General features: G+C 45.5%; 1 protein-coding gene across 1 annotated transcript in view; it reads left to right on the top strand.

Annotated features, from left to right (window-relative positions):
- Nucleotides 1-12630, top strand: part of OBSCN (obscurin, cytoskeletal calmodulin and titin-interacting RhoGEF) — a 303665-nt gene that overhangs the window by 254245 nt on the left and 36790 nt on the right. Inside the window, 4 exon segments of the mRNA XM_078152436.1 lie at nt 787-911; nt 3909-4021; nt 7896-8064; nt 11638-11719. Of these exon segments, the coding sequence (XP_078008562.1) occupies nt 787-911; nt 3909-4021; nt 7896-8064; nt 11638-11719 (489 nt within the window).

The following is a 12630-nucleotide window of genomic DNA, read 5'->3' as shown; positions in this document are numbered from 1 at the left end:
AAAGCTGGAGAGGATACAGGGCACAGAGAGTATTTGTGGCCCGGGTTGCTAGGAGACTCTGGCTCTGCGGGAAATATGGCAGGGTCCCCAGTCCATGTGCAATGGAGGACCTGAGATTGCTCATTCAGTTCAATGACAACGTGTCAGATATGTTAGACACCTTTTATGTGGATGGAAGAACATGAGGAGGGCTGACTCTCACTCCATCATCTTCTGCCCACCTTGCCTTTAAGCTCCAACTTCCCCAACTCCAAACACTTCTCCCTTTTCTTCAGCCATCCCCCTTGGCAGGGAGGGAGAGGAAGGCTGGTGATGGATGCCGGGTAATCCAGCCTGAAGATGGGGCAGTGGGAAATTGAGGCATATCTAATGGGGATGGATATGGAGAAATGAAGCCTCATTTGCAATGGGGCCAGGCAGGGGCTGGGGTGACTTAAATAGGGGGCCTCTTTGAAACAAAACAACCTTGAAATAGAAACTAGGATTCCGAGGGATAGAGAAATGGGTCTATGCTGAAGGTTAATCTGAGAGAGTCAGACGCTCCTCTGTGTCTTTAGTACCCACAGCCCACCTGCTTCCCTGTTCCCCAAGGTCAGCTTGGCCCTGGGACAGGGTGAGGGTGATCACGTTGGCTTTTTGGCTTTCCCCCTGCAGCAACAGGCCTCCCCCTCCCTCCCACCACTCACTTGTCACCACCTCCTGGACTATTTCTCCAGCAAATTGAGGACAGGTCAGGCTTGCTCATGTCTCAGGAGGCTCACTACGTCCCTACACTTGTGTCTGCAGGATGGAGGGTACAACCTGGCCAGGGAAGGAGGGGATTGAGGAAGCCTGGGACATTCACAGGCACATCTATGTCGAGACCACACAGAGGACCTGCATCTATCAGGCTGGAGATGGGAGCACCACAAGTAAGGACTGGGTGGGAGGTGGGTGGAACGTCCCTCTGGCTCTGGCCCTGACCATCTTGTTTTCATTGACCTTTGATGACTCAGAGGTGGCCCTTGTCCTCCTTACCCCCTTGAATAGCCCATATGATACAATAATAAAATTTAATGTCAGAATTTATAGGGACCTTAGAACATAAAATATCAGAGCTGGGAAAGATCTTAGAACACAAAATGTGGAATGTTAGAGCTGGAAGGGACTGTAGAATATGGAATGCCGGAACTGTAAGAGATCTTAGAACATAAAATATCAGATTGAAAGGATGCAGAGGGGAGGCAGTCAGGACCCTAGAGTACAGAGTATAAAATGTTAGAGCTGGAAAGGACCTTAAAACATAGAATGTTAGATTGTAGAATCTTAGATCTAGAAGTAACCTTAAAAACAGAGAATGTCAGGGCTGGAATGAATCTTAGAGATAACCTAGTCCAAACTCCTCATTTTACAGTTGGGGAAACTAAGGCACGGAGAAGGGAAGTAACTTGTTTGAGATCACACAGCTAGCTATAGGGAAGACCAAGACTTGAACTCTTCTGCCCTGACTCCCAGGTCCCGTGAACCAAATGGCTTCCTTCTCATAAACCCTCATTTCTGTTCAACAAATTCAACTCAATAAACATTGATTAAGCAGCAAGGTGGCATAGTGAATAGAGCACTGGGTCTGGAGTCAGGAGGACCCACCTTCCTGAGTTCAAATCTGAGGCTAGACACCTACTAACTGTGTGACCCTGGGCAAATCACTTAACCTCTGTTTGCCTCAGTTTCCTTATCTGTAAAATGAGCTGGAGAAGGAAATGGCAGACCACTCCAGTCATCTCTGCCAAAAACCCCAAATGGATAGAGCACCGGCCCTGAAGTCAGGAGGACCTGAATTCAAATCTGGCCTCAGATCAAACACTTGACACTTACTAGCTGTGTGACCCTGGGCAAGTCACTTAACCCCAACCACAAGAAAAAAAAAGAAAAGAAAAGAAAAAGAAAACCCCAAATGGGGTCACAAAGAGTCGGACACAACCAAAACAACTGAACAACAACAAGGCAACATAGAATTGAGATATGGAAGGGTGCTTAGAGATCATCTAGTCCCATACTTCATTTTACAAATAAGGAAGTCATAAGAAAGTAGCAGAGTCAGGATTTGAACCCAAGTCTTCCTTCCAAATCCAGTGTTCTTTCCACATTGCTACACTGTAACCCCCTATTATCACCACACTAATAATGGCAATGATTCACATTTATATAGTCATGTAAGGCTTGCAAAGTGTTTTCCTCACATTAACCTGGTGAGGTAAATAGTATAATTATTATTACCCCCACTTTATTGATGAGAAAACTGAGGCTCTGAAATTTTATGTGACTTGCCCATAGGAAGTATCCAAGGCAGGAAAAAAAGAGCTTTTGTAACTCTGGTATTCTATAATTATGCATCTTTAGCTGCTTCTTCTGTGTATGCCCTAGCTCTCCCCTGTCATACAAGGCTCGGACTCCCAGGAGCTGCAGGGTTGGTGGCGGGGAGCAGGGAGAGGGGTCTGAAGTCCACTCTAGCCAAGCATTTACTGGCTCTGTAGGGAGAGAGGAAGGCTGCCAGCAGGCATGATGGAAAGAGCATTCAACTGAGAACCAGAAGGGTGGAGTTTAAATGCTGGTTCTGCCATTTAACTTTGGACAAATGACATTTCTTCTTCAGGCCTGAGTTTCTTCACCTATAAGATTAGGCAATTGAAGGAGATGGTCTCTAAAGTCCCTCCCAGCTCTGACATTCTGTGTTCTGAGGTCACTTCCAATTCTGCCATTCTGTGTTCTAAGTTTCCTCTCAGCTCTAACAATTTATTAGAATTCTCTGTGGTGGTAGAAAGGAAATCCAAAGAGTAGAACCAACCAATCTTACATTCTTCCCTGCGGGTTCCAGTTTGAGGTTACTGACCAGTCTGTGCTTCCAGCTATCTTCCTCCTGCCCCTCTGGAATTATAGTAAAACTCATAGTGGAACAGCAGACTATGGGCAGAAGTATCAAATGTATCTTACCCTGGAATGAGTGACTGGGGGTGTATTTAGCATCTCCATCCACAGAGACCTTCAAAAACAAAATGGCTGTTGAGGAATTCTCTTGACCTCTTCAGAGAGGTATAGCTTTCATCTGGGGTCTAATGACCTCAAGAAAAAAATAGGAGGCCAGACTGAAAATAAAAAGATTTATTAGCATGCTAAGAAATCTGCTCTCACGGATAGCAAATTCAGCTTCTTGGGACAAAGATTTGATTTTTATAACTTTTCAGACCTTCTTAGAGCACACAGCCAATCAGAATGTCTTAGGAAAGAAAAAATAAAGCAATTCATAGGAGAGGGAAGAGCAGAGAAAGAGGGAAATCAATTAAGGGAGAAAAAGGGGTATTTTAAATGCAAATGATAGAATTTATCTCAAAATAAGAGCACACTCCCTGTTTAAGAGTAAGAGATAAGGGGGAAAGGCCAAATACTTTTACAATTTGAGAAACAGTCCTTTTAGACAAAACTGCAGGGTCTCTTATCCAAGGATAGCAAGTAGTTGTTACAAGAGTGGATAAGGCCATCTGCTTTACTGTCTCTTGCATAGGGGTTGGGGATTTTCTAATATTTGGTCACCATGTGGCTGGTCCATCAAGGGATAATGAAAAGATCATGGTTCTTCTTTCCCCCTACATGGTCAACCATTAGTTTGGGGTGAATTTGATAATCACCAGCCTAAAGTAAGGGTGCTGCACCTAGTGACCTCAAAAGGATCCTTCCAGTTGGAAGATTCTGTTATTCTACTGACTTTGTATCCCTCTCCGCCAGCATTACTGCAAGACCCTGATGGTTTGGTTTGCTTTTTGCATGGCAATGCAAATCGCATTTGCGTTCTGTCCATCCTCACTCCTTCTCCCTGTGTCCCCATCCCACAGCCACTCAAGCTGGACTAACTAAACTTCATGATCTCTCCCCAGAACCTCCTTCCATGCAGGTGACCATTGAAGATGTACAGGCTCAGGCTGGGGAAACAGCAAAGTTCCAGGCAATCATTGAAGGGCAACCCCAGCCCACAGTGACCTGGTACCAGGTAAAAAGGGCTTTGTTGTTGCTGCCTGTGCTTTGTTCTAGAAGAGGACCATGGCATCAGGAAGGTGGTACCATGACTTGCCAGTGGATTGGATTTAAGTGAGGGCTGTGCAAAGTCACCAGCCTCACCTTCTTCTCTGGAGCTATCTGGACTTAGTGGCAAGATATAGATCAGATGGCTGGAGATGGCCCAGGATGCAGTGGGAACTCCTAAGAATGAGGACCTATTCCTGAAAAATGGCTCTCCCAGTAGAGCGCCACCATGGCCCAGAGCAATGAGTTTAGAGGCCAGTGGTGGGGGTGATGAGAGAGAAGAATGAGGGCACTCAAACAATCAAATGGATCACCAAGCAAAGGGACCATGGTGTAGCAAGAAGAGCATTGGACAAGTTGGTGTTCATCCTCTTGTCTTGGTCAAACTCTATCAAGAATACCATCCTCAGTTCAGAGCCAGCAAAGGCATTGACTAGTGGGAGCATGTCCAGGAAAGGGTGACCAGGAGAGGAAGGGTGCAGAAGAGCAAGCCATTTAGGAATCAGCTGAAGAAACCAGAGGCATTCACCTTGGAGAAGATAAGATTTAGCAGAGGGAGGGGCAGCTAGGTGGCATAGTGGATAAAGCTCTGGGCTTGGAGACAGGAGGACATGGGTTCAAATCCAGTCTCAGACATGACACTTATTAGCTATGTGACCCTGGACAAGTCACTTAACCCTGATTGCCTCACCAAAAAAGCAAAGAAAAGAGAGAGAGAGAGAGAGAGAGAGAGAGAGAGAGAGAGAGAGAGAGAGAGAGAGAGAGAGAGAGAGAGAGAATATACTTGTTTGGAGGCAGCTAGATGGCGCAGTGAATAGAACACTGGCCCTGAAGTCTCAGAGACCTGAGTGCAAATGTGGCCTCAGACCAAACACTTGACACTAGCTAGCTATGTGACCCCAGGCAAGTCACTTAACTCCAATTGCCTAAAAAAAAAAAAAAAAAAGATTTAGGGGAGGGACTTAATTCCTTCTCTCAGCTTTAAAGGACTGTCACACAGAAGAGAAATTACACTTGTTCTACTTGGCCCCAGAGGGCAGAACTAGGATTAAAGGAGAAGCTGCCAGAAGTCAGATTTTTTTTTCATATAATGAAAACTTCCTGACAATTGGAGCCACCCCAAAGTTAAGTGGTCTGCACTTTGAGGTGACAAGTTCCCATCACTAGAGATCTTCAGGAATTAGGGGGAATAGTGGGAAGGGGCATTCTAGAGGGGATTCTTGCTGAGGTCAGACTAGCTGCCCTTTGTGGTCCCTTCTAGCTCTGACAGTCTATAACCCAGAGTCAAAACCCTTGATTTCAAGCCCCATCTCTGACACTGACTAGGCACATGACACACAATCATTTTTTTATTACTCTGAGCCTTGGTTTCCTTCTCTGTAAAATGGGGATAATCATCCTTGCACTGACCACCTCAGAGAGTTACCGTGAGAAAACTGAATGCTTTATAAACCTTCAAGTAGTCTAAATGGAAGCTATCAACATTACTGGTCCTGGGCCAGAGTATACTGGGAGGGAGACAGAAGGAGGAAAAGGCAAGTTCCCTGCCTGAGGGAGCCCAGTCTACATTCATCAAGTCTTACATTAAACAAAGGTGGCTAGGTGGCCCAGTGGATAGAGCACCAGGCCTGGAGTCAAGAAGACCTGAGTTCAAATCCAGCCTCAGACACTTATTAGCTGTGTGACCCTGGGCAAGTCACTTAACCTTGTTTGCTTCAGTTTCCTCATCAGCAAAATGAGTTGGAGAAGGAAATGGCAAACCACTCCAGTGTCTTTGCCAAGAAAACCCCTAAATAGAATTACTATGTGGCATCTGAGTGGTACAGCAGCTACTATGTTAGACTTAGAGTCAGAGATATCTTATTTCTTAAAAGACCCCACCTTTTAAGACATTTTTTAGCTGTGTGACCATTGGCGATTTAGGTAACTGCGCTTAGCCTCAGTTTTCTCATCTGTAAAATGGGCATAATAACATCATCTAGGATTGAATAATATAGTAAATATAAAGTGCTTTGTAAACTTTAAAGTGTCATTCATATAAATGCTAACTATGGAGCACTCAAGGGGGAGATTCCCACAGATGAAGGTATTCATGAAGGAGGTAAGATTTGCTAAGGCCTTGCGGGATGACCAGGACTTAGATAGAAATCGAAATAATACCTGTTTCCATAGTGCATTAAGGTTTGCAAAGCACTTTCTTCACAATAGTCTCATTAAGTTAGGGAGCCTGAGAATTATCATCCTCAGTTTACAGAGAAGGTGAACTGGTTGTGTCCATGGCCACCCATCTAGCTTGTAACTGCCAAAGGCAGGTTTTCTTACTCCAAGTCCAAACCCCCTTCTGTTCCATCGCTCTAAGAGAAAGCAGGGGGAGAGGGCATAGCGAATGAAGTGGAAGCCTGAGCCTTGCCTATTTGAGGACAGAGACTGGCCTCACTGTCCTAGAGAAAAGGCACAACGTGAAGCCATGGGAAATGGGTCAGGACCAAGATGGGACCGGATCCTAAAGGGCCTTGAACACCAAGGCCAGAAGTTTAGGCTTGATGTGTGGAGGTCCTACCCTGGTCCAGATCCTCATTATCACCCATCTGGACCATAGCAATAATGTCCTTACAGGTCTTTATGCCTCCCATCTCTTTCCCCTGCACTCTGCCCTTCACATGCTACCAGAATAATCTTCTTTATGCAAACAGATAGTCAATGTCAAACCTCAGCTCAGAACCCTATGTTGGCTTCCTGTTGCTGACTGAGTGAAGTTCAGACTTTCGCCTGATCTTAACAACCCTACACAATCTGGTGCCATCTTATCTTTCCATCCTCCCATTAATCCCCTCCATATATATTAGCCTTAAGCCAAACTGGGTTTCCCACCTATGGGCCTTTGCTCTTACAGTTCTCTCTCTAGAATATCCTCCCTGTCCTTTGTCTGCTGAAGTCCTACCCCTCATTGAAAGTTCAGCTAGAGTATCACCTCCCCAAGGAAGCCTTCCTTGAGCTCCTTTGCCCCCTAGATCATGCTCAGCATTGTTTGCACCTCCCTAATGCATTTCTTACATAACGTTGATTGTAGTTTTCTGTGCTTCTGTCTTATTCCCCTGATAGACTTAAGTTCTATGAGAACAGGGACCAGATCTTATCTAAACCACACATTCTCCAAGAGTTCTGCACACAGCATCCACTGAATAAATGTTTGCCAGACTTGTTCAATTCAATTTGACAATCATTTATTAAGCTTGTGCTATGTTCAAGGCCCTAGGTTACAAAGACAGATACAAGACAAAGCCTTCCCTCCAAGAACATACAGCCTAACCAGGGTAAAGGAACCATGATATTAGGGAGAGGGAGATAAGTGAAAAGGAAAGTGCCAGGTGAAATTTGATGAAAGGGTGGGGAAGGGGGATCAGGGAAGGCTTCTTGGAGGAGGTAGTGCCTAAGTGGGGCCTTGAAGGACTGGAAGGATTCCAACTAGCAGAGGTTGGGGTAGGTAGGAGAGGGAGCCTACTTCTGGCATGGGGACAGCATAAGAAAGGCCAATAAGAAAGAAGATCCCAGGATGAAAACATGGGACAGTAAGTAGTTCCATTGGGTTGGACTATCTGATGCACAGAGGGAGAAATATGAGATGCAACTGTTCAGGTAGGTTGGAGCTAGATTGTAGAGGACTTTGAATGCTGTTATCAGTCCTAGTTCTTATACCAAAGAATTGCTTAAGGAGCACAAACTCTGGCTTGCCAAATGCTTGGTGATCTCAGGGGTTACATAAATAGACAATAACAGTGGGGCTCTTGCTGATGGGGATTGAGAAAAAATGGGGGAGCTGATGTCTGACTTCATACCCTCAGGGCAGTACCTTGCTGACCAACAGCCCCCGAGTCTCCCAAGAACAAGAAGGCACTAACTACTCCCTGGTCTTGAAGGACATAACCCAGCAGGATGCTGGCATCTACACCTGCCTGGCCAGGAATAGCAGTGGCGAGGTCTTGTGCAAAGCAGAATTGCTGGTCCAGGGTGGTGAGTTGGCAAATGTGCAGGCAGGGGTGAGTGGGCGAGTCCCAGGGGAGGTGGGAGCCCTCCTTCAGCCCTTCCCGAGCAGGTCAGCTGAGTTATAGCAAGAGGAGCAAGGGTGAGGAATGACAGGAAATCAAGAGAAACTCCAGAGCCAAGTACATAACTAGAGGCAGTTGCATGAGGCAAGCTGGGGGCCAACTTTCATCCCAAGGCAACAATCTACCAGTAGTTCAACTCACCCAGGACTTCTAGCCCTCAAAGCCCATTGGGTCCAATGGATTTCCCACAAGGCGCCCCCTACCCTCCTTAATGAGCAGAAGCCTTTACACAGAGAAGCCCAGAGTTAGATGGAACCCTTAGAAGCCATCTAGTCCAACCCACATCTGAACAGACATCCCTTCTGATAAGGGATTGCCCAGCCTTCTCTCAAAGACCTCCAGTGATGGGGAGCCCACTATCTCTTGAGGCTACGCATTTCATGGTTGTACAGTTCTCATCTTTTAAAAGTTGTCGTTAGGGTTTGGTGTTTTACATGGAGCCGAAAACTTGTCCTCTTGCAATCTTCACCCATTGGGCTACCCTCTAAGGCCATACAGAATGAGTCTAGTCCCTTTTCCATGTGAACCCCTCCCTACTAGACACCAACTCTGGCATAGCTGTGTCTTCCAAAGGGGCCTGCTGCCATCTTGATGACCCTCCTCTTTATACTTCCCATAGCCTTTTGATAACATCAATGTTCTTCCTAAAAGGTTGTTTGCTAAGTCAAATGCAGTTCTTTATCTGTGATCTAACTGAGTCAAAGCAGAAACACCAGCTCCTTCAGTCTGGACATGGCATCTTTATTAGCACAGTCCAAGATCACGTGAGTCTTTTGGGCCTTCATCTGCTATCATCCGTCCACCCCAAGAAGGGATTGCATCTCTTCTTTGGTCTTTCTCTTCTTTAAAAGTCCTTTTTTATTGTCCTTAGCCAGGGGTGGGGAATCTCTGGCCCTCTACATCCTCAAGTGTGGCCCTTTGACTGAATCCAAACAGATTCAGGTTCCCCACACTTGTCCTTAGCCCTTAGCACCAGACTCAATTCATTCTGGGTTTTAACATGCCTGATATTAATTATTCTTCAAATCCAGAAGAGATCATATAAATGCCTCTTGAAAAATGTCTGCCCTACATTTCAGGCACAGGACTCATCCCACCAAGGCTCAGGTGAGACTTATGAAGTCAAATCTTCTTGAATTCATCTCCCTAGCTCACCTTGTTCATCACCCATACGTTGGGCCCGTTTGTAGAGGCACCATAGGCGTGCATAGAACTTGGGCCATGATGCCCAGCTTCTGCTCTATCATGTCCATGGGAGACACCTAAGACCATAGACTTTATTGCTGCCTGGGTCTCTTCTGGGATATTGTCTTCATTACTGGTGTTCTCAACTAATATTCTTCTTCCTTTTCTCTAGCCAGTTTCTTTGGTCAGGTCTGGATTTGTATAAATAGGCAATAATGGTGGGGCTCTTGCTGGTGGGGATAGAGAAAGAATGGCAAGGCTCATGGCTGATTTCATACCCTCAGGGCAGCTTCTTGTTGCCCAACAGCCCCGAGTATTCTGAGAACAAGAAGGCACTAATTACTCCCTGGGCTTGAAGGACATAACACTTGGAAGATATATGTGAGAGTTTTTCTCCATTCCTCTCCATTTTTAGTTGAAAGCCTTTAGGCTTGGGTAGGTAGTTTATTGAGTCAGCAGGGTAAAGTGATTCTAGATTTCAAAACAGAAGAACTAGGTTTGAGCCATGGCTCTTCTACTTGTCAACTGTGTGATCACATATGGAGTTTTTAAAGAGGACTAGCACCTCCGATGTGAGGGCTTGTGGAGCCCTTTTCAGAGCTGCTCATCCACCTTTGGTATCCACCTTTCTCTCAACTCTGACCTGTGGCTCCAAGAAGCTGTAGCATGCACAGCAGCCACACATTGGTAAAACCATCTTGGCAGATGGGCTACACCAGGTTGGACCTCAAACCCGTTGGTGAGTGAGGGGAATGTCTACCCCAAGCATGTGAAGACTTTCCCCAGTGAAATGGGCAGATGAGAACAATTTGTTCTAACGGTGGCTAAAACAGGCACTGTGGAGCAGGTAGAGCTTGGTCACTTGAAGACACCAAGGTCATCCAGTTCATCCCAGGCCGCTGCCAATTATCTTGGCTTTTGTCATGCCGCCAATGACTATGGAAGAGAGAGTGAGGCTGATGACTTTGTGTAAGTCTGTCTCACTTTAATCCAGTTTATACACAAGTCACAATATCACCCCGTGAAGTTGTTGGCCCTCTTCAGAAACAAAGACAACAACTTAACCTTCCTGGGCCTCAGTCTCCTTGTCTGTAAAATGAGGAGTTTGGACTAAATTATCTCTAAAGATCCTTCTATCTATGTCATTAGGTGATTCTGGTTGTCCTCAACTCAATGGGAGTCACTGAACTTGGCATATATACCTGGTGTCCGCTGGCACCCCTCTACCTCATTTGCACACTTGAGCTCATGATAATTCTATAGTTCATGTAACCATAAAATGAAACTGCACCAGAAGACTCCTTATGTGAGGCAAATTGTCTTTAGTCAAGGTCTCTGAGGCTTATTCAGGGGAAAGTTTTCCTGACCTTGCTGTGCATAGCCCATTGCCCACCCAAGCTTTGGACCCATCACTTCCAAACTCCGACCACATTTTCCTTCCTGTCACCTTGCATCTGTCACTTCATGGACTGCTGCCCTTTTCTGCTGAGGTGGCTGCCTCATCTCTCTTAGGAGGAATGGTCCATATGCCTCTAGTGAACACCCCATTGGGGATAGCAGCCCATCCTAGTACTGTCCTTCCCCCCAGGCCCTCCTTTTTTGTAAGGAGTTAGTTATACTTCACTGGGCTAGGTCAGACCTCATGATGATTTCCAGTGGGAGCTCGAAACAGAGAAGAATTCAGAGGGAAACACAAGATGGCTCATTGTGGTGGAAGAAAGGGAAATTGCAAAAAAGGAGAGAGCTCTATTAAGAGTCAGGAGGCCCGAATTCTAATCCTCCTTGTGCCTAACCTATCGTGTGGCCTTGAATAAATAAATGAACTCCTCACCCCAAGCTTCAATTTTTTCATCTATAAAATAAGAGATTTTAACAAGAGGCTCTCAAAGGTCCCTCTGGCTTTAACATTTGATGGTCTATTTTCTAAGGTCCTAGCTTTAACATTCTATGTAAGGTTCCTTTCAGTTCTGACATTCTGTGGTTGCTATGATTCCATGTGGTGACTGGCAGTGTCAGATGCTCCAGAAAGCCCAAAGAGGGCACAGATTTGACAGAATTCTGGCCATGGGATAGTGAGGACCCAGTAATGAGAGACAGGGCTGACCTGGGGCTTGGGAGCCAGACCACTTCTCAGCAAGGCTGGGAATAGAATGAGGTCCTTCCTCTCACAGCCCAGACCCCAGTAGGGCAGTGATTGTTATCTGGAAGTTGGGTGGGGAGAACAGAAAGAATTCAAACACTGGAGCCCAGGTTTTCCAGTCTGACTGAATGTCTTCTTTTTCGTTTGACCAAGGTGAGGCTGAGCCAGGAACGGAGAAGCAGAGTTACCGAAGGAAACTCCACTCCTTCTATGACGTCAAGGAGGAAATAGGAAGGTAATGAAGGCTTCTAGGTCTGTGAGTTTTACTGGGTTCCTGAGGTGGCTATAGGAGCCGCCTCCATTAGCAAAGGACATGTCGCTTCAATTAGGGTTTCATCGCCGGGAAGGACAGAGGGACTTCCTGAGGACTTCCTTCCTGACAAGGATACAGGGTAGGATTACAATCAGAGAAGTTAAATCCCACTTATACAGTCAAAGTGTGTTTAGTAGTTTAGCTTCAGGATAAATCACCATCCCAGCAGTTATGGAAAAAGCCTGGATGGGAAGCCAGGAGACTGACTTCAGTCCATCTCTGACACTAACTGGTGTCATGGAAAGAGCCCTGAATGTTAGAGTCAGGAGAGCTGAATTTAAGTTCTGGCTCTGACATTAATTTGACCATGGTCAAGCACTTTACTGCTCAATTACTCAGTTTCTTCTTCTGTAAAATAGAGTCAGACTAGATGATCTCAAATATCCCATCTAGCACCAGCATTCTAAGTCAATTCAGCTCCCCAGGACTCAGTTTCCTTATCTGTAAAATGTGAATAAAAAAGCCTTCCCAGTGTGCTTAATAGAAATGTTATGAAGGTCAAATGGGATAAGAGATATAAAAATGCTTTGAAAAATATAAAATTCTATAGTGGGATTATTCATCTTGGAAGAGAAAATTGTATGTATGCAGATTAAGATCCCCAAATCTATGCTCTAGTAAAGGATGGTCTACTATTCTCAGTCTCTGCTGAGAGCATGGCAGAGTCAATAGAATGCTGGATTTTGAGTCAGGAAAACCTGGGTTCAGATCCTGCCTCTTACACTTACTAGCTGCCTGACCGTATGCAAGTCACTTAAGCCTCTGAGTCTCAGTTTCTTCATCTGTAAAACAGGGATAATAATGCCTGTTGTACTTACATCACTTAACTTCTT

This window comes from Phascolarctos cinereus, unplaced genomic scaffold (assembly GCF_003287225.1).
Source record: "Phascolarctos cinereus isolate Bilbo 61053 unplaced genomic scaffold, phaCin_HiC Scaffold_4;HRSCAF=312, whole genome shotgun sequence".
Lineage (NCBI taxonomy): Eukaryota > Metazoa > Chordata > Mammalia > Diprotodontia > Phascolarctidae > Phascolarctos > Phascolarctos cinereus.
Note: the sequence above shows the minus strand (reverse complement) of the source record. Positions and strands in the feature narration are given on the sequence as shown.